This window comes from Giraffa tippelskirchi, chromosome 7 (assembly GCF_054371585.1).
Source record: "Giraffa tippelskirchi isolate mGirTip1 chromosome 7, T2T-mGirTip1v1.2.pri, whole genome shotgun sequence".
In the NCBI taxonomy this organism is placed as follows: Eukaryota; Metazoa; Chordata; class Mammalia; order Artiodactyla; family Giraffidae; genus Giraffa; species Giraffa tippelskirchi.
The window spans coordinates 139,799,814-139,825,535 of NC_137281.1; the positions used below are offsets into that span (position 1 = coordinate 139,799,814).

The 25,722-nt window shown below is 45.4% G+C and overlaps 1 protein-coding gene and 1 pseudogene across 3 annotated transcripts in view; one reads left to right on the forward strand and one right to left on the reverse strand.

Annotated features, from left to right (window-relative positions):
- The window catches only part of ZFYVE26 (zinc finger FYVE-type containing 26), an 80,034-nt gene that overhangs the window by 2,261 nt on the left and 52,051 nt on the right, over positions 1–25,722 (reverse strand). Inside the window, exons 33-43 of one of the 3 annotated variants that reach the window (XM_081513449.1) lie at positions 25,254–25,401; positions 24,821–25,030; positions 23,806–24,024; positions 19,334–19,531; positions 17,981–18,180; positions 17,099–17,240; positions 16,740–16,799; positions 15,390–15,572; positions 14,595–14,639; positions 11,890–11,982; positions 9,871–11,232 (exon numbers count right to left, since the gene is read on the reverse strand). In XM_081513449.1, the coding sequence (XP_081369575.1) occupies positions 11,191–11,232; positions 11,890–11,982; positions 14,595–14,639; positions 15,390–15,572; positions 16,740–16,799; positions 17,099–17,240; positions 17,981–18,180; positions 19,334–19,531; positions 23,806–24,024; positions 24,821–25,030; positions 25,254–25,401 (1,540 nt within the window). In that variant the 3' untranslated portion in view covers positions 9,871–11,190. Of the gene's footprint in view, positions 1–9,870; positions 11,347–11,680; positions 11,983–14,594; positions 14,640–15,389; positions 15,573–16,739; positions 16,800–17,098; positions 17,241–17,980; positions 18,181–19,333; positions 19,532–23,805; positions 24,025–24,820; positions 25,031–25,253; positions 25,402–25,722 lie in introns of those variants that run through there. The other 2 variants (XM_081513448.1, XM_081513450.1) reach the window with 2 other exon arrangements.
- LOC145512453 (translation machinery-associated protein 7 pseudogene) lies at positions 389–3,575 on the forward strand (annotated as a pseudogene).

The following is a 25,722-nucleotide window of genomic DNA, read 5'->3' on the forward strand; positions in this document are numbered from 1 at the left end:
CCCAGGGATAGAACCCAGGTCTCCTGCATTGCTAGCAGATGCTTTACCATCTGAGCCACCAGAGAAGCCCCAAATTGCTGATATTCTATCCTTTTTAACCTACTTTTTTCCATCCTCACTGCTGATCTAAGGCAGATGCCTCCCTGAGATACTTTTATCACCTTTAATTTCCTTCCGTTTCATTGTATTTTTCTCCACTCCAAAGATCTGTCATCTTTCATTGATTTTAGTATCCACAGTGACGACTTATCTAACATCCTAGTACAGAACCTTAATAGCTCTGTTTTACTTTCACAGGTATTCATCCAAGTTTTAATCTGTATGAACAATCTATTTTTTCTACATGATATCTTTTAGCCAAAATAATCAGCAGAGAAGATTATAGAACATGATGTACAATTTATTCTGATAGAAGGAGTAGATTAGCTGCTGTAACAAACAATGCTAAATGTTGGCAGCTTAATGCAAAAAAGTTGATTTCTTGCTCATAGTCTGATGTGGAGATGTGAGTGGGAGGGTGGCTCTGCTCTACATGGCTTTCATATCAACACAATCGTGAATTATGTTGCTGTAATCATCAAATATTTTGCATTCTAATGGAAGTAGGTATTTAACTGAAGGATTAAAAAAATACAAAATATACTTGTATTCAAAATATGTGCAATTTAAATACATTTTCATAAAATGTAAATTGAAATAAAAAATTTTAAAATGTCAGTTTATTTTCTAAAATATTTAAATTAACTATTAAAATCAAAGACAAAATACATTATCACTGTGAATATCAACATTTTATTTTTATTTTATTTTTTTTAAAATAAATTTATTTATTTTAGTTGGGGGCTAATTACTTTACAATATTGTAGTGGTTTTTGCCATACATTGACATGAATCAGCCATGGGTTTACATGTGTTCCCCATCCTGAACCCCCCTCCCACCTCCTTCCCCAATATCAACATTTTAAATCAAAATTTTGTAAATAAAGCTAAATTTTTGTCTTTAAAAATTTAAATATTTCTATGAATTTTTATGAAAATAAAACTATTCACAATTCTAACGTTCAATGTCCATTTAGTTGCCACTGTAAATCGTGGCTATCACACTTCATTCATGTTTCCTCTACACTGACCTGTCTATCAGTTTAAAAGTAATATAAATTGATTATTATTTAGCTTCCATTATACAAGTGTTGCAAACACATGTGTATTAGAATATGGAGAGATGAGAAAATAGACACTCAGCACTGCTGAAAATGATACTATTTGTATGCAAGTGTTCATTATAATCATGCTGAGAAAGAATTTGGCAAGTTAATTAATTTGTCTTTTCCCCAGTTGCTTCCTCTATTCAAATTCTCCCTGCACTCAGAAGCAACAGCACAATCTACACACCTTTAGAACATTTGGATGTAGTCAAGATGTATTTTCCTGGGGCTTAACAGTGCTTGTCATGGGAGCCAATGTCTAGGGTATCAGGTAGTATATAATGTCAGAACCGAACACTAAGAGCCTCAGTAAAGAGATGTCCACATATTCTTATATACATTTTCTTGTTTATGCTTGTGAAATGCAGGGCTTTTAAAAGTGTGTGACAGTGGGGAGGGAGGTGGGAGGGAGGTGGGAGGGAGGTCCAGGAAGGGGAACACATGTAAACCCATGGCTGATTCATGTCAATGTATGGCAAAAAACTACTACAATATTGTGAAGTAATTAGCCCCCAACTAAAATAAATAAATTTATTAAAAAAAAAAAAGTGTGTGACAGAAAAGGAGCCCTTCTGTAGTATAGTCCTGACATGGGGGTTAGACCCTGGCAATTCCCAGAAAAGAGGCTCCTTTCCTATGCTAGGGCACATGTCTATTATGGAGGTTTAATGTTGATCTGGCATGAAAGAAAGATTGAATGTTTACTGAACACAATAGAATTCTGCCTCATAAAGTTTCTGAGAGAGTATGATTAGAGAGCAACTATCACAACTCAAATAACAACATAGTACTGTAGGAAGACCAAGTGAAGAGTATGATGATTGTGGGTATACATGGGCTGCCCAAAGCACTAGTATTTGAAAGTGTCTACTCAGACTCATTTCCCTGATATCCTCTGCACTGACCTGTTCCTCCATCCCCTTCATCTCCCATTCCCATGATAAGAATCACCCCTGGGCACTTTGTCATCACATGAACTTGCTGTGTCTCAAATATCTTAACTTCCAACATCCCACTCCAACCACAACCTTCTACTCCTCCAACTTTCTCCTGCCAATTCCATGTCCCATTATCACCCTCTCTGGCAAAGGCTAGAAGAATACAGCTGTCTGATTTCTACATGCCAGGAGTGCTGCTGGAGAAAATAATTCAGCCCGGCAGACTGGAGCCACTATCAGTCACTTGTCCTCTCCCTACTTAACTCCCTTCCCCAACTGCCAGCAACTTCTTGAACTCTCAGGGGCCCAAGTGAACTTCAAAAACTTCATTGTAAAAACAGCCCTTAGGTTACAATATGAAGAGGTTCACATCCTCTCCGTGTTTTTAAGTCACTTCACCAAGCAGCTCCCTTGAATTAGTAACAGGTGATTTCTCCTCTGATTTCATGGACAACATGGAAAGCAGCAGTCCTAACTACTTCAACTTTCTGCTACCACACTAGCAAACTTACGTATATCCCATTCGTATTATCTTCCTTTCTACTTTCCATGGCAAAAGAGGTGTTACTCCCTCTATTGTGTAATCTTCATATTGCAAATTTCTCTTAACATTTGTCTCCTTCTTTCATCAAAAATGAAGTTTCTGTTTCTGTTTGTTGCCCTCCTTTGCTCTTTGGGGGTGGTTTATGATAGTAAGTAGAACCATGTGGAAACAAGAGATCAGCACCTGCTCCTTTGGTTTCTGTGAACTGCATCCCTAGTTCTCCTCCCCTCTGGAACTTCTTTCCAGGTTCTTCCTCTTCCTGCGCTTAAATTGTAGACATCCTCCACTTCTGGTGGCAGAGTCTGGGGAAAGGGCGGCAGGTGCGGTGTGGGGCCACAAAGGTGGTAAGAAGAAGACCCTGCAGCAGCCCAGGAAGCAAGCCAAGGGGATGGATGAGGAAGATAAGGTATTCAAGCAGAAACACAGGAGAAGTAGGAGAAACTTGAGGAGCTAAAAGTGAAGGCCATGGGAAAAAGGTCCCTAGCCTCAGGTGGAATTAAGAAATCTGGCAAAAACAAGCTGTTCCTTGTGCCTGAGGCAATTATGATCCTTAATTCCATTCCTGTTTAAAACACCTGTATTCCCTGCCATAACATTTGTTGCCACCTATAGCTAGAATGAAGTGTTGTCTTGAAATCTATTGTACGTTAAGAACAAGCTTTTGTTAAAAAAAAAAAAGTAAAAATGAAAAAATTGTAGATATCCTCATGCCACCATCAGATCATTCATTTATTTAAAAAAGTACACACGATGTCCCAGGAGTGTTGCGAAGTATGGGTGATAGGAGTGAACAGAGACATACTGTTTCTGCTCTTATTACAGGGACACATGGCAGAAGTGCCCATGCTTGTCTGGGGTGGGGTGAAGAGATCTGAGAAGACGTCCTAAGCCATGTGCCATGTGGTTAGCAAGACGTTTACCATGTGAAGAGAAGGTAAAAAGAGATCAGGCAGCAGTCTCACGTGGGCAAAGAATGGTCACATCTGAGAAGCTGAAAGAAGGGAGGGGGGTGAAAGGTGAGAAATAAGAGGTAGGTAGGGATCCAATAGGGCTTCCCTGGTGGCTCAGTGGTAAAGAATCCACCTGACAATGCACAAGACACAGGTTTGATCTCTGGGTCAGGAAGATCTGTGGGAGAAGGAAATGGCAACCCACTCCAGCATTCTTCCCCGGGGGAACAGAGGAGTCTTGCAGGCCATGGGATTGCAAAAGAGTCAGACATGACTTAGCTAAACAACAATGATGAGGGTCTAATAAGGATGGGCCTCTGTGAGCCCAGGTGAAAATCTGGACTTCATTCTGAGGGCTACAGAAAGCCTCAAGTACCATCCAAATTTGGCAAAATCTCTGCTTCTCCTCCTCCCCCTGCCCCAACTAACCTGTGCTCCATTCTGCAGCCAAAGTGACCTTAAAATTAAAGACACATCATGTCATTCTCTTGCTTAGCACATTCTGATGCTTTTGTATTATTCTGTGGGTTAAATCCCAAACTCCTTAACAAGCTTATAAGACCCCACATCACCGGGTCACAGCATGCTGACCCGGAAAGTTCTTTGATTTCTCTCAGTGAGGTGCTCTGTTGTTTCTGGATCCCAAGACAAATTGTTTATCCTGCTAGGAACCTCTTTCTCCTGCAACTTGTATGCTGAGCATCACATTTGCTGGGAAGCCTCCACTGACTTCTCCCGAGTTTGTATTCAGGACTCCCCCCATGAGCTCTCATTTATACCTGGACATCCTCTCAATATTTAATACATAAGACTTATAACAAGTGACTGGGCATCTGCTATGACTCGGAAAACTCTAGCATACAGCTCACAATATAACCTTGATATTTGTTGGATAAATAAGTGAACAAAACATGAAATAGGGGATGTAGTCAATGTGTTCTATGATCACTTCTAGCTCTGAAAAATACATCCTTTGTAGTTGCTGTCTGATACAGGTGACTTAGGAAGAGTTCAACAATTTACTTCTAAAAAGACAGTGGGAGTCAAGTCTCTACTCTTTGAGTTCCTATTTCCATTAAATTGAAGTAACCACTACGTTGGATTTTTTTCCTCAGCTCAAATGTTCTCAATATATCAACACAGAAGTGAAAAGTATCTTCTCAGCTTTCCTTTAAATATGTTCAGTCTTGCCCATTTTCTCTACAAAGTTTTTTTCTCTCTGAGGAAATGACTTCTAGACTGATATGTTTCTTAAATAAACTATTCCCATTGGTTTGATCCAATTAAAAAATTCAGCTAAAACTTATTTACAGCCCATCACGTGCCAGGCTCAGTCCTGGGGATATAAATAAGTCATTTGACCTTACTGTTATCTGACCAGCTTACAGCCTGGAAAGAGACTCTTGAACAGATAACTTTAAAATGTTTCACTTTCTCAACTATTTCTGGTTCAGGACATGCTATGTACTACACAGTTTAATTTAAAATAATATTTATGTACTGGTAAATAATGCACAGGTAATTTGTAAGTGAACTCAAAGATGATCAAAAGATGACCCTGGCTTCCAGGAGCTTATGGTCTATGAGGAAACAAAATGACAAGGAAAAATTGACTGTCAGCTCAGGGAACACAGCGGGGTGGGAAGGGTGGCAGGTGGGAGGGAGGTTCCAATGGGAGGGGACATATTACACCTGTGACCAATTCATGTTGATGTATGGCAGAAATGAAACCAATATTATATAGCTTTATCTTTCAATTAAAAATAAAGAAATTTTAAAAAATTGAATGTCAGGAAGGCAGACTAGGGGAGCTTTAAGAGACACGGAGCATTAAAGGATTAAGAGCACACATCCTTGGGTGAAGGGCAGAGAAGGAAGTTGCCTAGTCACTCGGTCGTGTCTGACTCTTTGCCACCCCATGGACTTTAGCCCACAAGGCCTCTCAGTCCATTGGATTCTCCAGGCAAGAAAACTGGAGTGGGTTGCCATTTCCTTCTCTGACAGCGGCAAGTGGGGGACCAGAAAACAAAAGCTTCTCAGCACAACTGCTATTCACAAAGGGCCCTGAAGTACTGATAGAATTGATGTAGGTACATTATGGAAGTGGAATCATGTATTATTTATTATCTGGCCTTTTGTATCTGGCTTAGATTTCACTTAGCGTAATGAAAAGACAGTTCTTAATGTAGTCAAATGTATTGCTTATGGGTTTTTAAAATATGGGCTTCCCTGGTGGCTCAGATGGTAAAGAATCCACCTGCCATGCAGGAGACCCAAGTTTGATCCCTGGGTTGGGAAGATCCTGTAACAAAAATAAAAGGACTATCAAAAGTTGGAAAAACATGTTTGCAATGTATATGACAAACAAAGGTCTAATTAATTGAGATGGAGAGTAGAATGGTGGTTACCAGGGACTAGGGGCAGCGGAGGAGGGATAGAGGGTTAGTGTTGAATGGGTACAGGGTCTCAGTTTGGGAAGATGAAAACATTCTGGAGACGGATGGTGGTGACGCTTGCAAACAATGTGAATGCATTTAATGCTACTGAACTGCACACTAAAAAATGTTTAAAATGGGAACTTACGGTTGCCGGGGGAAGGGATAGTTAGGGAGTTTGGGATGGTCATGTACACACTGCTATACCTAAAAAGGATAAACAACAAGGACCTACTGTATAGCACATGGAACTCTGCTCAATGATATGTGGCAGCCTGGATGGGAGGGGGTTTGGGAGAGAATGGATGCACGTATATGTATGGCTGAGTCCCTTAAGCTGTTCACCTGAAACTATCACATTTTTAATCAACTATACTCCAATACAAAATAAAAAGTTCTAAAGAAACAAAATGGTTAAAATTATAAATCTTTTTTGTTAGGGACATTTTAATCACAATTACAGCTAAATAACTTCATGGCAAATAGATGGGGAAACAGTGACAGATTTTATTTTATTGGGCTCCAAAATAACTCCAGATGGTGACTGCAGCCATGAAATTAAAAGACGCTTACTCCTTGGAAGAAAAGCTGTGACAAACCTAGACAGCATATTAAAAAGCAGAGATATTACTTTGCTGACACATGTCCATATAGTCAAAGCAATGGTTTTTCCAGTAGTCATGTACGGATGTGAGAGCTGGACAATAAAAAAGGCTGAGCACCAAAGAACTGATGCCTTCGAACTGTGGTGCTGGAGAAGATTCTTGAGAGTCTCTTGGACAGTGAGAAGATCAAACCAGTCAATTCTAAAAGAAATCAGTCCTGAATATTCATTGGAAGGACTGATGCTGAAGCTGAAGCTCCAATACTTGGGCTGTCTGATGCGAAGAGTCGACTCATTGGAAAAGACCTTGATGCTGGGAAAGATTGAAGGCAGGAGGAGAAGGGGATGACAGAGGATGAGATGGTTGGATGGCATCACCGACTCAATGGACATGAGTTTGAGTAAGCTCTGGGAGATGGTGAAGGACAAGGAGGCCTGGCATGCTGCAGTCCATGGGGTCACAAAGAGTTGGACACAACTGAGCAACTGACCAACAACAATTAAACGTTTCAAGGATTCTGGAATTTATATCTGCTTAGAAAGACTTCCCATACTTGAAGACCATAGAAAAGTTATTTTTTCCAGAAGTATTTTGTCTGATAATACGGAGTTGGTTGGAGATGCAACTTTTGGATAGGTGTTTTGAGATGAAGAAAATAGGCTTCTGCAACAGTCAGAGGAGGAAGTGACAAGGACCTGAAGTAAGGTGATGAAGGGCCAAGTTCTTCAACTGGGAAAGCAGGAGAGGAGGTCTTGGGTTTCAACAGGATATATGCTTGACGCATGGTAGGTACCTGAATATTTGTTGAACGATGAGGGAAAAGAAAGAGTCAATACAGAGAACTCCTGAGGTTTCTAACCCAGGCAGCATTCACAATAGTAATACTAACACTAATTAATTGATACTAATATTCATTGAAGGAGGAAGGTTTTTGAGTAGAATAGGATGTGTTTCATTTTGAACATGCTAGTATTTTTAGGGGCAGTTCAGCCATCTGGGTGAGTTTCAGAAAAGAATCAAAAGACAGATCTGATATGGAAAAAAGGAACAGAAATTTGGTTTATAACTTGGCCAATGAAGACGATTGCTGAAGCTATGGGATTATTCGGGAGAGTGTATGAGTGTCAAGAGAGAATGGATGAGACCTTGAAGGATTTTAGTCCTTCAGTGGGATGAAGAGGAAGTATAGCCAGAGCAGCAAATAATTTGTAGACAAGGCACTTGAAGTGGATTTGAAGGGAATTCCCTAGTGGTCCAGTGGTTAGGAGTCTGTACTTCCACTGCCAGGGATACACGTTTGATCCCTGGTCAGGGAACTAAGACCCCACATGCTGAATGGTGAGGCAAAAAAAAAAAAAAAAAGTAAAAGAAATGGGCTTGAAGGAAGGTTTTGGATAACAGCAGATTGGAGGGTGGGGTAGTGGAGGTGGTGAAAGAAGAGTGCCAAGTAGAAATAACAACATGAAGAAATAAGAAGTGTGAAGGCACCCCACTGAAGAAGTCATTCAGTAACCAGATGTTGAATCAATCTGTTGTAGAAGAATTGGAGGCTTCAAGGATGGGTCAGTTAACATCATTACTATAGAAGAGAGGATGATGACCTAGACAGGCCGTTTCCCTCAGGGTTACGGTGACTGTTGCTACTTGGTTGCTTGAGTATGAAGAATCTGAGAGCATTTGATCTCCTTCACTTAGAGCTCCAGCCAAAGATACCCAGTAAATTTGGAGCATCTCAGGTTTCTAAACATAGTCTGGGTCCTCTATCTTAGATTTACTTTGGGTGTTCCAATTTCCTTTGTTTGAAGCATCTTCGTGCCAGATCCCAAACAGGGGGTTTTCAGGTCGGCTTTCATCATTACTTTTTGTTTGTTGTGTGTTTGAGGTTAATTTTCTTAAATGAAATATTGGATGAGATCATGTTCCTGGGGAAAGGAGATAATGGTAGCAAAGCTCCTGTCCGTGGCTCAAGTGTCATTCTGCACACAGGTGCTGTAAGAGGATGGCCAGAAAACAAGCCCAGTGTGAATTCTACTTTCCCCAAAGATCTGACTCCTGGTTTCAAAGAGTCACAGTTTGGTTGATATTAAAAAGATATGTAGAATTAAAAAAAAAAAAACCAGCTTGAAAAAAAATTTCAGAGTTCCATTTTTCATTCTCAGACTGGCAGAGATCTACAAAGTTTGCTAAGTGTTGAGGTAGGGGTGTGGGAAAGCAGGCCCTTGCCTTCACTGCTGGTGGGACAGGTAATTACCATGAGCTCTATGGAAGGTGACTGACAACACTCATCAAATGCTCATATTCTCTGACCCAGGGTATTCTAGTTCAGAGGTTTTTAAATTTTTTGACTATGCCATGCAGCATACAGGATCCTAGTTCCTCAACCAGGGATAGAACCCACACCTCCTGCATTGGAAGTGTGGAGTCTTAACCACTGGACTGCCAGGAAGTCTTTGACCCAGGGTATTCTAGACAAGATAATTCACTGCAGCATAATCTGCTGTGGTAAAGATGGCAACAACCTAAACTATCCATCAATAGAGACTGGTTAAATAATTATGGCATATCTTCAGCACAGAATACTTCAGTCATTATTGCTTCTGTATGCATAAAAGAGTTCTGGAACTATACACGAGAAACTGGTCACACAGGTAGCCTCTGGGAGGGGATGGGGCTGAGGAGATAGGGATGGGAAGGACTTTTCATTTGCCTTCTCTACCTGATGAATGTATAACCTACCTCTACTCACCACTCTGAATGAAGGAAAAAAAAACAAAATTCCTGGTGGTAGAGAGTACACTAGTAGCTTTTTTCGGTGTGCCTATTTGCTTCAGTTTTGTCTGACTCCTTGCGACTCCACAGACTGTAGTCTGCCAGACTCCTCTGTCCCTGGAATTCTCCAGGCAAGAATACTGGAGTGGGTTGCCATGCCCTTCTCCAGGGGATCTTTCCAACCCAGGGATCGAACCTGGGTCTCCCACATTGCAGGCAGATTCTTTATCATCTGAGCCACCTAGGAAACTTGAGATAAATCTTAACCCAAGAGGCCTGAAGTTATAACAGGAATCATTTTGAGAAGTTCAAGAGTTGAAGGTCATTTCATCTTTCCCACTCACCTTTTCTCTCCACACAGAACCCAAGGCAAGAAGGGAAGGATAAGAGCAAGACAGCACAAATGAGCCATGAAGCCAAGAACTTGTAGGACAGACATTTTATTGTGATTTGCTTATAGTCAAACATTCAACCCATCAATCTGCCCATTAGTTAATTGTTTTGCTGGAGACCACAGCCTGATGCCCAAAGGCCATTAGCCTCATATTACGTCAGTCTAGTCAATGGTTGCCTATTTTATAGTTCAATTAGTTAGAGGAAAATGTCAGGAAAATCTGGTCTTAACATCTCAAATTAATGGCTATAAGATTTGCAATTCATTTAATATAAAGTGCTTAAGTTCAGTGCAAAAAGGGCAGACTTGGAAGGGCAAGCAGATGCCAGGGAAGAACGTTTCCTGGGAGACAGATGCATTCTACGACTTGAAGAAAAAGCCACTTGTCTGACTTCCCCATAAAGGGGTCTAGTATTTTCTTTACCATCTCTTCCCTCCCTCAGCGGACCAGAACTTCTACCGATGCTCTTACAGTTGTTTAGTTCACTATTTAAAAAACCTGGTTCAGAGGGAGATCCGCAGGGTTTCTAAGCACCAGAGATATTGACTTGGGCTTCTAGCTCCCGTTCCTCTCAGCAGCCCCTGTGAAGTTGACAGGCTGAGCTCTGGCTGGTGGGAGGCTTGCAGCTGTGGAGCTCTCTTCACACCCTTTGTTTGCAAGTTCATATCACAGACTAGGGCAGACCTTTTCCAAAAGCTTGTCACATCTTCAGTGGGAAGACAGGCCCACACTAATTAAATAAAGGAGCACTTCATTTGGTTGCTCACCAACTGGACATGACCTATTTCATCATCCCCTTGTGTGACTCTTGTCCTCAGGCCCAACTTTAAAGTGAACCTTTGACTCCCACTGTCAAGACAAAGAAGTGCACTGCCTTCTCAATGACCCTGGGTCTCTGCCTGTCCATCCTTTTGTCCTGAAGAGACTGAAGAGAAGCAGGTGGGAAGAGGAAGCGATTTTCTAACCAATTTAAGGGGCATAAATAGCACTATAACTCAAACAGGCAAAGTCTAGCCGTTCGGTCCCAGGACCTTGGCTATTGTTTCTCTCCCAGACTCTCCAAGAGGAAGCCATGTTCTCTTACTTGGCAGCAGGAATATTGACAAAAGCCAGTTCTGTGCTTGCAGACAACTCTCCTGCAATGCTGTTTGGAGAGGTTCCCCTTTCTCTCCCTGTGGATGAACACGATGATGCCCCTCCTGCCCGTGTCTGGGGCTCCAGACCCCGTCAGGTGTCCAGGCAGCCACAGCTTTCAGAAGCCAGCACCCGAGGATCCTTTTGTTCAGACTACCTTCCAAAGGCTCACAGTAACTCTTGTGCTTGTGAGAGGAGAGACGCTTAGAACAGTTTCACACTATAGGAAGCACCTTCCCCAAAGCCATTCTCTGCACCTGGGGACAGGAAGGAGGGGAAAAGAGGCAAGCCTTCTGATGCAGCTCCATCATTCTCAGTCAAAAACTCTTCTAGTCACGAGAAGCTACTGGAATGTCTCCACACCAAGGGGACTGTGTATAAACAGGATGAGCCCGGGTTAAGAACCAAAAACGCAGGAAGGTTTTCAGACAGGCAGAAGTCGAAAGTAAAGTGCCTCTTTGCAGTGGGGGAGAGCTTTGTTTGTTCAGAAATGCTTGGGTGTAAACATGAGCGCGAAGAGCGTGCACACACACACACACACACACACACACACACACACACACTCAGTCTGAGGTAGAAAGAACTGGCCATCTCCAGACACACACACACACAGACTCCACAATTTTACAGAAACATGGCACTTGCGTGAAAGATCCTATCTTTGCTCAAGATGGCAGGTTGGGTCCAATTCCAGCTCTTTCTGACCTGCGGTGGAGCCAGGGAAGTACTGCCCCACAGGAAGAAAGAGCTGGAAGTGTGCCCATCACTCCTGCCCCACAGCTGTCAGGCCCTGCAGCCCTGGGTCACTTCCTGGAGGCCGAACCATGGGCGCCCCGGCTGCGGCTTGTCAGAAGCCACTGGGAGCAGATGTCTTGCACCACTGCATCCCCGCTGCTCTTGGCGGCCTGCTGCACCTGCTCGACTAGGACCGCGGCCCGAGAGTGCTCTTGCTTCACGGCAATCAGGTAGGCGGAACGCAGCTTGCGGCATGTCAGGTAGGCCTGAACCTGGCAATTGGGTTTGAGAGACAGCCGGAAGGAAACCATCATTGACAAGTCACCAAGAAAAACACAGGGCCGCGTGAAGAGAGACAAGACGGCACTTCTCACCTACCAATAACTGAGTTCATGCCTTCTATTACGTTATGGTCACTCTTTAAATATTCTGGACAATAAGCTATTACACTGTATTACTGTACCGTGTAAAAGTTATTATAAATAAGCCAAGAATTTTAAAAAGCAGAAGGCAGGCAGGCAGAGCCTGGCCTCTATCCATCCCCTTCAAGGCCCTCTTCACTCTCCTGGGCTGTCCAGCTTTCTCCGAGCCTCACTGCTGACAAACTGTGGTTTTTGCAGTTATTTGGGTGATTATTTGATTGATGTCTGTCTCCTTGACTAGGAGGACAGGAAGAGTGTCTGCTTTTTCTAACCATTCCTGGAGCCAAGCACAGGGCCTGGCATGTGGGTGTTCCATGATTATGCATGAAGTGAATGAATGAATGAGTCATCATACCTGCCCCCTACAATGGGCACACAGGGCCACTTTCTCTATTTTCTTTGACCTGCTGAATTAAAAATCTTCTACCAGGAAGCTTGGGGGAAAGAAACGCAGATACACAATTAGAAAAAGTCTAATTAAGGGGTGGCCCCAGGTTGACCCGGAGAAGGCAATGGCACCCCACTCCAGTACTCTTGCCTGGAAAACCCCATGGATGGAGGAGCCTGGTAGGCTGCAGTCCACGGGGTCACGAAGAGTTGGACACAACTGAGCGACTTCCCTTTCACTTTTCCCTTTCATGCATTGGAGAAGGAAATGGCAACCCACTCCAGTGTTCTTGCCTGGAGAATCCCAGGGAAGGGGGAGCCTGGTGGGCTGCCATCTATGGGGTCGCACAGAGTCGGACATGACTGAAGTGACTTAGCAGCAGCTGCAGCAGCCAGACTGACCTTACTTGCTGTTTGCATTAGAGGCAGTCTAGTTTCCTGCATTCTGGATACACTCCATCTCATGAGTTCCTAGCGTGAGGGAGATGAGAGTTCCTTCCTTCCCTGCCCTGACCACACCAGCACCTCCCTGGTTAGCCAGGGCTCCGGGCTAGTGAATGGCAAGGTCCTGGTGAGCTGCCTCAGACCTCCAGGCCAGCAGCTGCCTTTTGCTGTGACAGTCCTTCTGGTGTTTGGAAAGGACTACTCCCTTCATGTTTCAAAGCTCTACCTTCTTTTCTTACTTCAGTCACTAAAGTCTTCCTTTTCTAAGCTCAATTACAGATAATCTACAGCTGCAAGATGCCTGGCACATTCTGAGCTCTGGTCTGGTTAATCCACCTGCTGCTCTGGGACGTTCGCTCTCATCCAGGCCTTCAGCTCCACTTGGCACCAGTGTACATTGAACAGAATATCACCAAGTTGACAGGCAAAACTCCCTACCTAGAGAAGGGGATTTTTCCAGAAAGTCTGGAATAAAAACTGAACGAAGCTGTTTTACAGCAAGATCTTGTGGCCTTAGATCACTTAAGTGTGTTAGAACAGCGACTGACAGAAGAAAAAACCTGAAGAAGTAACAATGATGGTAGAGATTTCAGGGTCCATCTTTTCCAGGGACAAAGCCTCTGTCCTGCTGAGCAGGAGGCTCCCTGAAGGCTTAGAAAAGAACCACACATAGTCTGAGAATCAAGAAACCTGGCTATCAGGCTTGGCTGTCAGGTTCTCATTCTGATTCTAGAAAAGGAATTTTTCACATTTTGGGATGTCAGAATTCCATCCTTTTCATAGGATCGCATCAGGATCTTGGAGAACTAGATGAAGAAATGTTAAGAACAGATCCTCCCTAAACCCTCAAACGAAACATGCCCTGGAAATTCAGTTCAGGGAACAGCAATACCGCCATGGGGAGCAGCAACGTGGTAGTGTGAGAAGTTGTTTGCTAATACCAGTTTTCTTCACGAGGGACTCAGCTGCCAGATGATTTCACTGCTAGTGGCCAGGGAGGGCTGGCTGGGTTTTCTCATGCCTCTCCTGGCCTGCAGGCCTTCCCCTGAATGGAAGGTGGATCGAGCCTGTGGTGAGCCACAAACTGGAGCAGCTGGGAAAAACTTTTATTCTGCCTGGCACCCTCACCAAGGTTCACCCATTTCCTACGCAACAGGAAGCAGGCGCGGGCCTCAGGGGAAAGGCGTGTTCTGGAGACTGAGGCACTAACAGGCATTGTTGGTCAAAGGGTTGGCTGGGTTTTTTCCCTACCATAGAGGGTACCCTCGCTCCTTAGGATAAAGAGATGCTTGTTCACTCTGAGAACCTTATTCAGTGAGACAATCTGCAAGTGAGGATTTCCTAGGGATGGGAGAGAAAACCTCCATGGAAAATGGGGAGAATGGAAAGGCCTGTGTATCTTGGGGGTGCAGAAGAGAGAGGACCAAGGCTCACGTGGTCAGGGTTCTTTCTCATGTTCTCTACCTGTTCCCTCCCTTCTACGCCCTTATCTGGGTCCTCGCCTCACCTCTGATAATAGAGGGTGAGATAGGAGTTGAATGGAACTGTCGTAGCAAGTGAGGGGTGAAGGTGACAAGGCAAGTCCAAAGGGCTGTTCCCAAGCATTACTGGGAGGAGACAACTCTGCTTACCTTGTTGTCGTCACTGTGTATCGCCTGGATCAGGCCCTCCAGCTCCTGTGTGGGACAGAGACACAGCAGTCGTGAGACGGAGGGGGTGACAGAGGGGGCCCCCGGCATGGGAGCTGGGGCTCAACTCTGTCTCAGCCCAGCCCTTCTGACTCTGGGTGAGGATGCCTGCCTGATCTTTCCTTTTAAACTCAACTCCTGGGAAATCCCTGGTGGTCCAGTGGTTAGGACTCGGTGCTTTCACTGCCGAGGGCCTGGGTTCAATCACTGGTTGGGGAAATGAGATCCCAAAAGCCTCGTAGTGTGGCCAAAATTAAAAAAAAAAACACCTCAACTCCTGCTATAGGACCAACAGAGGAAATCTAATGATAACACTAAGCTTGAGAATCTGAGAATCAATATCAGACAAAAAGTTTTTCCTTGGCTTTCATGAATGATGTGTCTTTGTTCATCCCACAAAGAAGCCATCGGGGGACAGTTTTGCAGGTGATAAGCCACCTGCAGGCCCACATTGACCGCGTCTACAATCCCTGGGAGAAACTCAACTCCGTTGGTCCACAGACACTTCCAGGTGTCAATACATCAGACAACGGGATGCTGAGGGGTGGCTTCTGGATATATACCATGAATTTTCTTTCCAGGGAAGGGTTGATTAGAGTAAGACCATTATTACAGAAGGGTCAGAAAGACAGAGGGATCTTGTAGAGTTTTGGGTACATGATGGGGAAGAGAAAAATAAAGAGGGGGACGTGAAGACACTGAAACAGATGGAAGAGCCGAAGTCTGGGGTGGGCGCACCTGCGGGGGAATCCTCCTGAACGCTTCCACGCAGTTGAGGAGGACGGTGTCCCCGTCGCTCTGGGCTGCCATGCCCGACTCGCTGACACACTTGAGCAGCTGTCGGATCTCACTGTACTTCTCTCTCTCCACCAGCTGCCGGGCGGCCTTGCAGTAGGTAGAGGCGGCATCCAGCTGGAAGTCCTGGAACAGAACGCAGGATGACAAGGGTAGGGAGGCAGGGACTCCACAGCTGGGGAAAGGTGACATTTACAGAGCTCCCACTGGGCTTGGGGCAGACACGCCAAACTGACTGCAGTCCCAGTAGGAAACACACATAAGCAGACAACCAGCAGAAAGTTCCTCTTTTGGAGTTCAGCAGACATTTGGGAAGCAAGCATGAAAACTGGGACTTTGAGATCTACGCTGGTACATCTCACTTGCTGCTGCGTCACTGCCTGAAGATATTCTAATCAAATGCCCGAGACCAGTTCATTCTCCCTCTAACGAGTCAACTTTCTCTTGGAAAATGGATGTCGGGGGCTGATACTGGCTTCCCGGGACACCAGGTGCTCTGTAAAGAGAGGCTGTGGTGTTAGGAGACAGACCAGTTCACCAAAAGACTGATGATCTAGAAACTACTGGATAAATACTTTGTTGCCTTGGGGTCTGAAAGGAGCTGTCACTCTGCCTGCCTACATGGGTATCTGTGTATGGAGAGCTCTGTCCAATACAGAAAATGGGTGGGAAGAAAAGAGATCTGTCAGATTGGATTGCTTGCTGTCTTTGATCCTTGAGATGTGCACAGTGTTAATTAAGACCCTGCCTGCCTGGAGAGTGAGGGGCCTCTGGGTGCCTTTTGTGTCGCTGTGCAGTAGGCGTGGTCTGGCTTCTCATGGTCTTAGCACTCTGCTCCACCCTCTGCTCCACTGCTACATCTGTACCTGGGTCCTCTTATCACAAGCAACAAAAAATGTATGCCTCGAGCTGGCTCGTGGGCAGATAAAGGATGGAGGGGTGGCTCTTGTTGCCAGGGGGGCCCTCCTGCTGAATAGGACCACTCTCCCCCACATCACCTCCTCCAGCCATGCTCCCCTGCAAGGAGGACAGCTGTGGTGAACTGTCTTAGACCCAGTTTCAGGTATTTATTTGACAGTTTTGATGAACTTGTCACCAGTTGCTTGGCTTTTGTCCAAGTGGCCTTTGGTCTCGAACTTGACCCAGTTTTGTAACACCACCTCGCTGCTTTCATCCTTGATGTAGTGTAAATCTGCTTTCCCCGGGATAAAAATTTTCTGAGGAATAATCTCTCACAGAACTGTGCTCATGTGCTGATCCCCGCTCGTATAATCCTGAGTAATCCGGTCATACCTGCAGAACACGGAATGCGATTCCAAAACCATCTTCTACATTTTTCCCTCCTAGCATGACCTGAAAAGGAGAGGGAAACATGCTTACGGAAGTAATAATGACTGGAGCAGCCCCTCAGTCAAGAACAAGGCCCTTGTTCATTCATTTATTCAACAAATATCCGTGAAGACTCTACTGAGAACAGGCACGAGGGATGTGAGAGTCATCAAACTGGACTCGAGCCACAGCCTTCTGGGGCTCTTCATAGTCCATCGGGGAGGCAACCATCCAACAAATGACTGAAATAATCAGACGATGTCAAGTGTGATGAGCATTCTGAAAGAGAACAGCCTGCCAGGGGTCTGAAACATCAGGCATACCTTGCAGGCAACATCCATTTTCATGTGGTTATTTCCAAACAGGGTTGGCAGAGGTGAGGCGGTGACTTGGGAGGTCCCGGCACTTTCGCAGCGATGCAAGAACCTGGTCACTTCCATCTGCAGCTGAAGGGTGTTCATGTGTCTGTGGGGACAGGTGATGCACAGTCTAGCCTCAGGAGGGAACTTGGGGGTAACTAGGACCAAGGGGGACTGAGAAGTCATAACAGGATGGCAACGGAAAGGGCAAGAGAAAGGGTGTGGAGGGAAGAGATCCAAAATGCCCTCTGAGAAGTTACGACAGGACAAAAATGGGTGACGAGTGTTTACAGAGCGCTGTATGCTGCTAACAACAACAGAGGTTGAAACAGACGTGAATGCTGCCCTCAGAGGCTAGAGGAGAGGTGGGTAAGGAACAAGCACATCAAGGCATCTAGCGATTGGGACTCTGAAGGAAAAAACGGTGGCAGTGAGTATTTACTTCTGAGGTTGTGTTCTCAGCATAAAGGCTGAGAGGAGGGAAGGACTCAGGGTGCCGAGGAGCCGGTGCGCCTGACGCTCCACAAGGAAGGAGAGTACTGCGACGTAAGATGGAGATGAAGGATCACCCAGGACCTCTTTTGCCTCTTGCACCGGGCAGGGGTTTAGCCTGATTGTCACAGATGAGCCTAATCCCCACCCCTCCCCCACTCTCCTTTCCTCCAAGCTCCTCTGGAGACTTTTGAGACTTAACCCCAGACACTATCATCTGTGAATGACTCCTGTCAGGTGTATATGTTTGCTTCCCACGAGTTCAGAGATGGGTGAGGGCGGCTTCATCACCAACAGTCACCCTGGTTCCAGCCCTTCTACACCGCCTCAACGGCTCCCTGAACCCTGAGCTACCTTGACACATCGGATGCCGTCATCTTCTTTCGGAAAAAGGTGGTTTTCTTCCTTCCGCTACGCCGGGAGGTTTCTTGGAGGTAGATCTTCAGGTGGTCCTTGGCTTTCAGCAGCCAGGAGAGCTTCTCTCCCAGCTCCGTGTACGTCTTTGCTTTGTGAGTGAAGAACCGGATACAGGTCATGGCGGCCCGCACGTGATCCTGGAAGAGGAAAATGAATGTTCGGGTGAAAGGAGATTTGGAGGGTGGGGATGTGGGGAGAATTCTGATCTGAATTCCACCCAGGATGTCTGGTTGCCAGCACCCCTTCCCTCAGAGGCCCAAGAGGTCCAAAAGTCAACTGACTGGCTGGGTTCTAGTCAGCTGTTTCTGCAGCCTTGTGGGCTGTGCTTGCGCTCTGCTGCTGCTAAGTCGCTTCAGTCGTGTCCGACTCTGTGCGACCCATAGACGGCAGCCCACCAGGCTTCCCCGTCCCTGGGATTCTCCAGGCAAGAACACTGGAGTGGGTTGCCATTTCCTTCTCCAATGCATGAAAGGGAAAAGGAAAGTGAAGTTGCTCAGTCGTGTCTGACTCTTCGCAACCCCATGGACTGCAGCCTACCAGGCTCCTCCATCCATGGGATTTTCCAGGCAAGGGTACTGGAGTGGGGTTGTGTCCTACTCTTTGCGAATCCATGGACTGTAGCCTGCCAGGCTCCTCCATCCATGGGATTCTCCAGGCAAGAATACTAGAGTGGGTTGCCATTTCCTCCTCCAAGGGATCTTTCCACCCCAGGGATTGAACCTGTGTCTCCTGCACTGCAGGAGGATTCTTTACCCGCTGAGCCATGGGGGAAGCAGCTGGCCGGACTCTTGGGTGGGACATTATTCCACCACAAAAGAGATCTTTAAAAAGGAGATTTAGGATACTCCATTCGACTTGCTGTCACTTTCACTCTGCATTGAATCATTCAACGTCTCTGTGAGTGTTGGCCACCCTCACAGACTAGAAGAAACATGATCTCTCTGCTTTCATTTATATTCTCTAAAAATACTTCTCCACCCTTCCTTAAAATTCTGCATTCACGCCCCATGTTTATCTAGAAACTACCATATCCCTCTTCTTTTTAATCTTTATATTTCCTGAATTCTGAAGAATGCCATTACTGACAAGATTAAAGTTTGCCTCTTTGGGATGAGAATGGAAATCCTGATATTACATAAGAATGCCTCAGAGCAACATGGATTTGTTGTTGCTGACTCAAGGAGCAAGGCTAGGGGCCAAGTGACAGTCTTGTCCCCTCATCCTGTGCAGACCCACCTCATGGCAAGGCTGCAGGGACAGAGGTAGCAGGCAGGATGGGGCTGTTGTTACCTTCATAAACTGCTGCAGCTCATACAGGATGTGGTAGTAGTTCTTCTTCTGTAAATGTTGGCAGGCGGCAATCAAGTACTTTCCCCAGCTTTCCAAGGATGAGTCAATAGATTCTAGGAGGTTTTCTAAATCATGTAGCTTCCCACTTTTATAGCTTGGCTGGAAAATGCCTTCTATGAAGACTTCTGGGGGACTCTCCTGGAGCAGGGCAAAGCAACAAGTCAGCAGTCTTGAGCCTGGTTCTGGCACTGCTTGGGACCCATTCTGACTTTCCTCCCACTCACATCCCTCATCATTCTCCTATAGTGGTGCTACTTAACCATTTCTGTGCATCACAGATGGATCCCTTTGAGAATCCCACTTCAGTGACTGCGTCTCTCCTTCTCTATACAGAAGAGCTCCTTGACAGAGTTATCTACACTCCGTGTCTCTAATTCCTCTCCTGTGATTGTCTCTTGAACTCACTCTCATCCAGCTTTTATACCTACAACTCCACTGCAACTGCCCCTTAGGTCACCGAACACCTCTACTTTGTTAAATCTAAAATTCTTAGTCCTTATTTTCCACCTATCCTGTCAACAGCTGCTGATAGCTGGTGGCTTGCTCCCTGAAAAACTGTCTTTGTCTCCCAGGATACCTCCCTTGCCAGGTTTTCACTCTATTTCTCTGGCTGCTGCTGCTGCTGCTAAGTCGCTTCAGTCGTGTCTGACTCTGTGTGACCCCAGAGACGGCAGTCCACCAGGCTCCTCCGTCCCTGGGATTCTCCAGGCAAGAACACTGGAGTGGGTTGCCTAGTCCTTCTCTATCTCTTTTGTTGATTCCTCCTAAGCTCCCCAGGGCTTAGGGAGATCCTCTTCTTTTTTACTCACTTTTTTTTTATTTCATAAGTCTCAGGGCTTTAAATGTAGCTCTTTGCTGATTATGTCTAAATCTCTATTTCTAGCCTGTCTATTATTACTGAACTCCAGAACTGTATATCTAAATTATATTCAACTGCCGACCCAAAAAGTCCTCTTGGGTATCTAGAGAACAATACATACTGATATAAAACTGCACTCCTGATTGTTTCTCCTATCTGCTCTTTCTGCGGTCTTCCCTTTCTCAGATGGCAATTTTGTTCTTCTATTTGTTCAGGCCAAAAGCCTTCACCATCTTCTTCTTACCTTGCAACATAGAAGTCATTACCAAACTCTATTGGCTCCACCTCAAACATATACAGAATCTGTATGTAATTGACCACTTCTCACCACCTCCATGTACCACCCTGGTCCAGGTCATGGGCACCACTTGCCTGAATGATCGCAATGGCTTCCTCCCTGGTCTACCTCTTTTACCTCCTGCCTCTTTTTTGGCTAATGTCAATCAACTCAAGTGATCTGGTTAAAACATAAGTTAGATCACGTTATTTCTCTGCTCAAAATCATCCACAGGGTTTCCTTCTCATGCAGCACAAAGCCCAGGTCCTCATAATGTCTGCAAGGCCCTATTTGATCTGGGCCCTATTAGGTGTCTGACCTTACCTGCTACCACCCTTTCCACAGCTCGCTTTGCTTAAGCCACCCTGGCCTTTGCCCCTGTGACTCCCTCCACCTGGACTGTGCTTCCTCCACAATCTGCATGGTTCATTCCCCACCTACTTTAGGCCTTCACTCAGATGTCACCTGTCCAGACATCCTGTCTACAATCGTACAATTCGCCTCTTTCCTCTCCCCTACTTTATTCTTATTATTTGTCACCTACACTATATATTTTATTTATCTTGTTTATTGTCTCTCTCCCTAGTATAATGTAAGTTTTATAAAAGTAGCTTTTTTTTTGTTCGCCTTTTTTTTTCTTCACTGTTATATTTCTGGTGCCTAGAATAGTCCTCAGCTATTTAATAACTATTTTTTGGGTGAATGAATAAATGATAAATATCATGGATCTCATCAGGAAAGTATACACACACACTAATCTACTTACTTCTGAAGTTCATCTGTGGTTCAGAAACCCTGAATCATACCCCCATTGCATAGTCATAGAAAAGAAAATCGTTTGGCCATTTAGACTTTAGATTATGAGTAAGTGATGGGAAGTGAAGGATAGCTATAAACTCATGGCAGTACAGCCATGCTGGCCTTGAAGCACTGGGCACAAGTTGTTTAGAAGTGGAGAGGATCTGGGCTTTAGAATATCCACAGTGGGTGAGTGGCTTCTTTCCCAATTTTGGCTCTTCCTGAAAACTCAGACCTAACCTAAAAGTTGTAGGACACACTTTAAGAAGTAGGGAGATCAGCTGCACTGGAAAGGTAGAGTATCTCAGAAGAGCAACCCCTTAAGAACTTTCATTTCATCCACTCATTCATTCATAACTAGGCACTAGGACAGGTGCCTGAAGATAGCAGGTAAGGTAAGTAAGGGCCTTCTCGGTCCAGATGGGAAGACACAAGTGTAAAGAAAGAGCTGCAATCCACTGGGATAAAAGCAATAAGAAACCTAGGTTCTAGGCACAGTGGTGGTATATAGGAAGAGGTGAATGCTCAACAGAGAGGGTCTAGAAGGACAAACAGGAGTTCTCCAAGAAAACAAGGAGGGGCAGGGCATCCTAGGGAGAGGAAACAGCAATGCAGACTCCTGGAGGTAAGAAAGGGCATGGTACAATTAGGAAATTTTAAGCAATCTGGCAAATATGGAATACAGACCATAGATAGGATTTGTGGTGAAAATAAACTGGAGAAATAAGGGGACCTGATCCTATTGTGTTCTGCATTCATGCTAAAGAATGTGGACTTCATCTTACAGCTATGGGGATCCACCGAAGGCCTTTTAGAGAGAGGAATCACATGAATTATGAATAACATAAATAACATGTACTATGCTTTAGAAAGCTCTCTAAGGGATGAAAGGCAGGGAATGAACATCTTCCATGCTCTAGGCATTCAGTTGTAGTTTTCACAATTTTTTTTTTTTTTTCCTGTTGTTCTCCACCTGCTTGAGAACGTAAGATAGTCCACTTCAAGGGTAGTTGTGATTACAGGAGACAGAAAGAAGGCTTCTTTCCTAGCTCTGACTAATGTAAAGCAGGGGCAATGCTGTCGTCAGCTTTTACCAAGATAAGTAAGTAAGCAGCTTAACTTTCTGGACTGGTCATCAGAAGAAACAGAACTGGGTGAGGTAAAGCAGCTTTGTCTCAAAACTCATTTGGAAACTGAGTAAACAGAAACAATTAGCAATTGAAGACCAAATAATATAACTTTTACAATATTCTTGACACCGGGTTAAGACACAGTAGCTAAGGCAGTAGTGAAAACATTTCCCTTTTGCTGTCCTGTGTGTGTGTGCTCATTCGTGTCCGACTCTTTGCGATCCCATGGACTGTAAACTGCCAGGCTCCTCTGTCCATGGGATTTTTCAGGCAAGAATACTGGAGTGGGTTGCCATTTCCTTCTCCAGGGGATCTTCCTGACCCAGAGATCAAACCTGCGTCTCCAATATCCTGTAGGGGTGGGGTTACCAGGACTCTGTACTGCTGAATCACTTGGAGACATCCGAGAAGGTATGTCTATTTGTAAACTTTCATTGGCTACCCTTTTGGATGAGGGCAGCAGACTAAAATTAAAGTAAAACTCATGTTTCACTTTAATTTTATATGAAATTTGGTATGAATCAGTGTTTCCTCAGAAAAACTTCATGGGACCTTCAGATAAAAAAGAGAAGGCCAAAGAGTCATGGTGAAATGGAGTTTTGACTTGGCTTAACAATGGCTCCAAGGAAATAACACTCTTCAAAGGTGCCTTTGTCTCCTGCGTGAGGAGAGCAGAGGACGTCAGAGGAAGAAAGGAGAGCATACTCTCCTCCCGTGAGATGCCTGGGGCCCAAACTTAGGATCTGTGTCTTAGGGTGCTTCCTGGCCTTTGTGGTGACAACTCTGAGTGGACGTGCAGTTGGGTCAGCAGCAGGACATAGTCCAGGGCAGGTGGGAAGTGTGTGGAAACAGAGAGAAGTTAAGCAATTTGCCCAAGGTCATACCACTCATACCAAGCATCTCATTCCAGAGCTCACATTCTCAGCTATTATTTAGTTCTGCTGTATGTTCTGGGAGAAGGGATGAAATTTGTCATTGCCAGTGAGAAGGGCAATCTGGGATCCAGGTTAAGGCTTTTGCATGCTCATCAAAACATGACTTGTGTAGACAGAATTTGCCATTTGTTGTTTTTTTTTTTTCGGTCGCGCCACACAACTTACAGGATCCTAGTTCCCTGACCAAGGATTGAACCTGAGTCCTCAGCAGTGAAAGTGCAGAGTCCCAGCCACTGGACCACCAGGAAAATCCCTAGAATTTGCCATTTGGACTTGACTCTGCCCGAGATGATCCTACAGCTGAACCCTGGGGTAATGTTAAGGGGGGTTATCGGCCCCCTGAAAGCTGGGTAGGCCAAGCCAGGTGGGTAAGGCAGGCACTGCCAAGTGAGAGCCATGTCTGCGGGTCCCACCTTGTGGAGCAGGTGCAGCAGGGCTTCCCGCAGGCAGCTGTGCCTCACGTAGAAGCTGATGATGGCCAGGTGGGTGCTGTAGTTATGCAGGTAGAAGAGGCATTCTTGGTAGTAGGTGTTGTTCAGGATCTTCCCTTCAGGAATCACTTCCAGAGAGAGGCTCTGGGTTCGGAGGGTTGCTTCCAGCTCTTTCAAGGTGGCCAAGAAATCATCATCTGGCTGCCAAGAGAGGACAGAGTGAGAGGGAACAAGGGACCCAGCGAGTTCTCAGCAGCCTCTGGAAACACTGCTTTCAAAAAACGCTTAACAATATGGAAAAATGCTCTCTCGTATAGTTTTAAGGGTAGAAAACAGGCAGAATATAAAATTCTATACATTATAAACCGTATGCCATGCCGTCCTAAGTCACTTCGGTTGTGTCTGACTCTGCGACCCTATGGACTGTAGCCCGCCAGACTCCTCTGTCCATGGGGATTCTGCAGGCAAGAATACTTGAGTGGCTTGCCGTGCCCTCCTCCAGGGGATCTTCCTGACCCAGGGATTGAACCCGCATCTCCTGCATTGGCAGGCAGGTTCTTTACCACTAGCGCCACCTGTGGAACCCTATATACTGTACAGCAGCAACTTAATTCAAAAACATAACAAAGAAAAGTCACCAAAATCTAAATACGGCTTAAGTCTGGATATGGAATTATATGTGATTTTCAAGTCTTTAAAATAATTCTTTTTTATTTTTTTGTTGTTGGATATTTGATTCTTTATGACTTATCTAATCACATAGATGGTGAGGGACAGGGAAGCCTGGCGTGCAGCAGGTGGGTCACAAAGAGTAGGACACAACTAGGTGCCTTTCTTGGAAAAGGAACCACTGATACTGGAGAGAAGGAAATCCAAACTGGACAGCTCTGGGCCAGGGCTGCATTGTCAGTGGGATGGAAGCTGATCTCCCCAGGCTGTTACTGCTCCGGGGCCTCGCCATTGCCCTGAGCCCAGCCTCTGCCTGCTGCGCTCTTACCACAGACAGGAGTGGCCTCGCTGTGGACTCCAGGTACTCGACCACCTCCTGTACCAGTCTTGAGCCGTGACTCAGCTGATTGAGGTCGAAAGGGGGCTTCAGGCAGCGGCTGAACTTCTCCCGTGCGGCAGTAAGGTTCCCAGCTTTGAGGCAGGCCATGCCCCAAGCGTGCCATGCCCCGGTGGTATCAAGGCCAGTCTTTGTGGAGACCTGGAGGAAAAATTGCTCCTTTTAGGGAAAAGGACTTGCAGCCAGGCCTGAGGGTCCCAAAGACTGATTCTATCCCCTTGTTGTCAATCATCTCCCCCACCCCACCCTACCCCACCTGCCATGACTCCCACATGGCAAACTGATCATGCCCTAGACAGTCTCCGTGGCCAAGGAAAAGGGGAGGAAGTAACTCGTTGGGGCAGACAACAGTTCTGTGCCTCACCTCAACACCCAGTTGGTAGTACTCAGCTTCCAAGAGCTGGTTCCTGAGCCTGGTTACCGCAGCCGGTTGCAAGATCTGATCCAGAGATGGCACGTGGCGATAGGCGGCAGCAACTAAAATATTCAGCACATCGACCTTGCTGATGTAGCTACCGGGAGGAAAAGGGCATGGCAGTCAGGCTCCCAAGGGTTCTCCAGGGAACAGGTGCTGCCTAAAGGTTTCCTATTTCATTTTTAATGTGAAATGGGATCATGAGAATTGGGAGGTACATGGGCGAATAGGCTCTGGAGTCAGACTTTCTGATTCTCAACTCTATCACTTGGTGGCTCTATGATCTTGGGCAAGTTAGTTAACCTTTCTCTGCCTCAATGTACTCATCTGTGAAATGGCTATAACAGGGAGTTTTAAGGATAAAATGAAATAACTGAAGGAAAAGAGCTTAGGATGGTATCTGGAGCTTTGCAGTAGA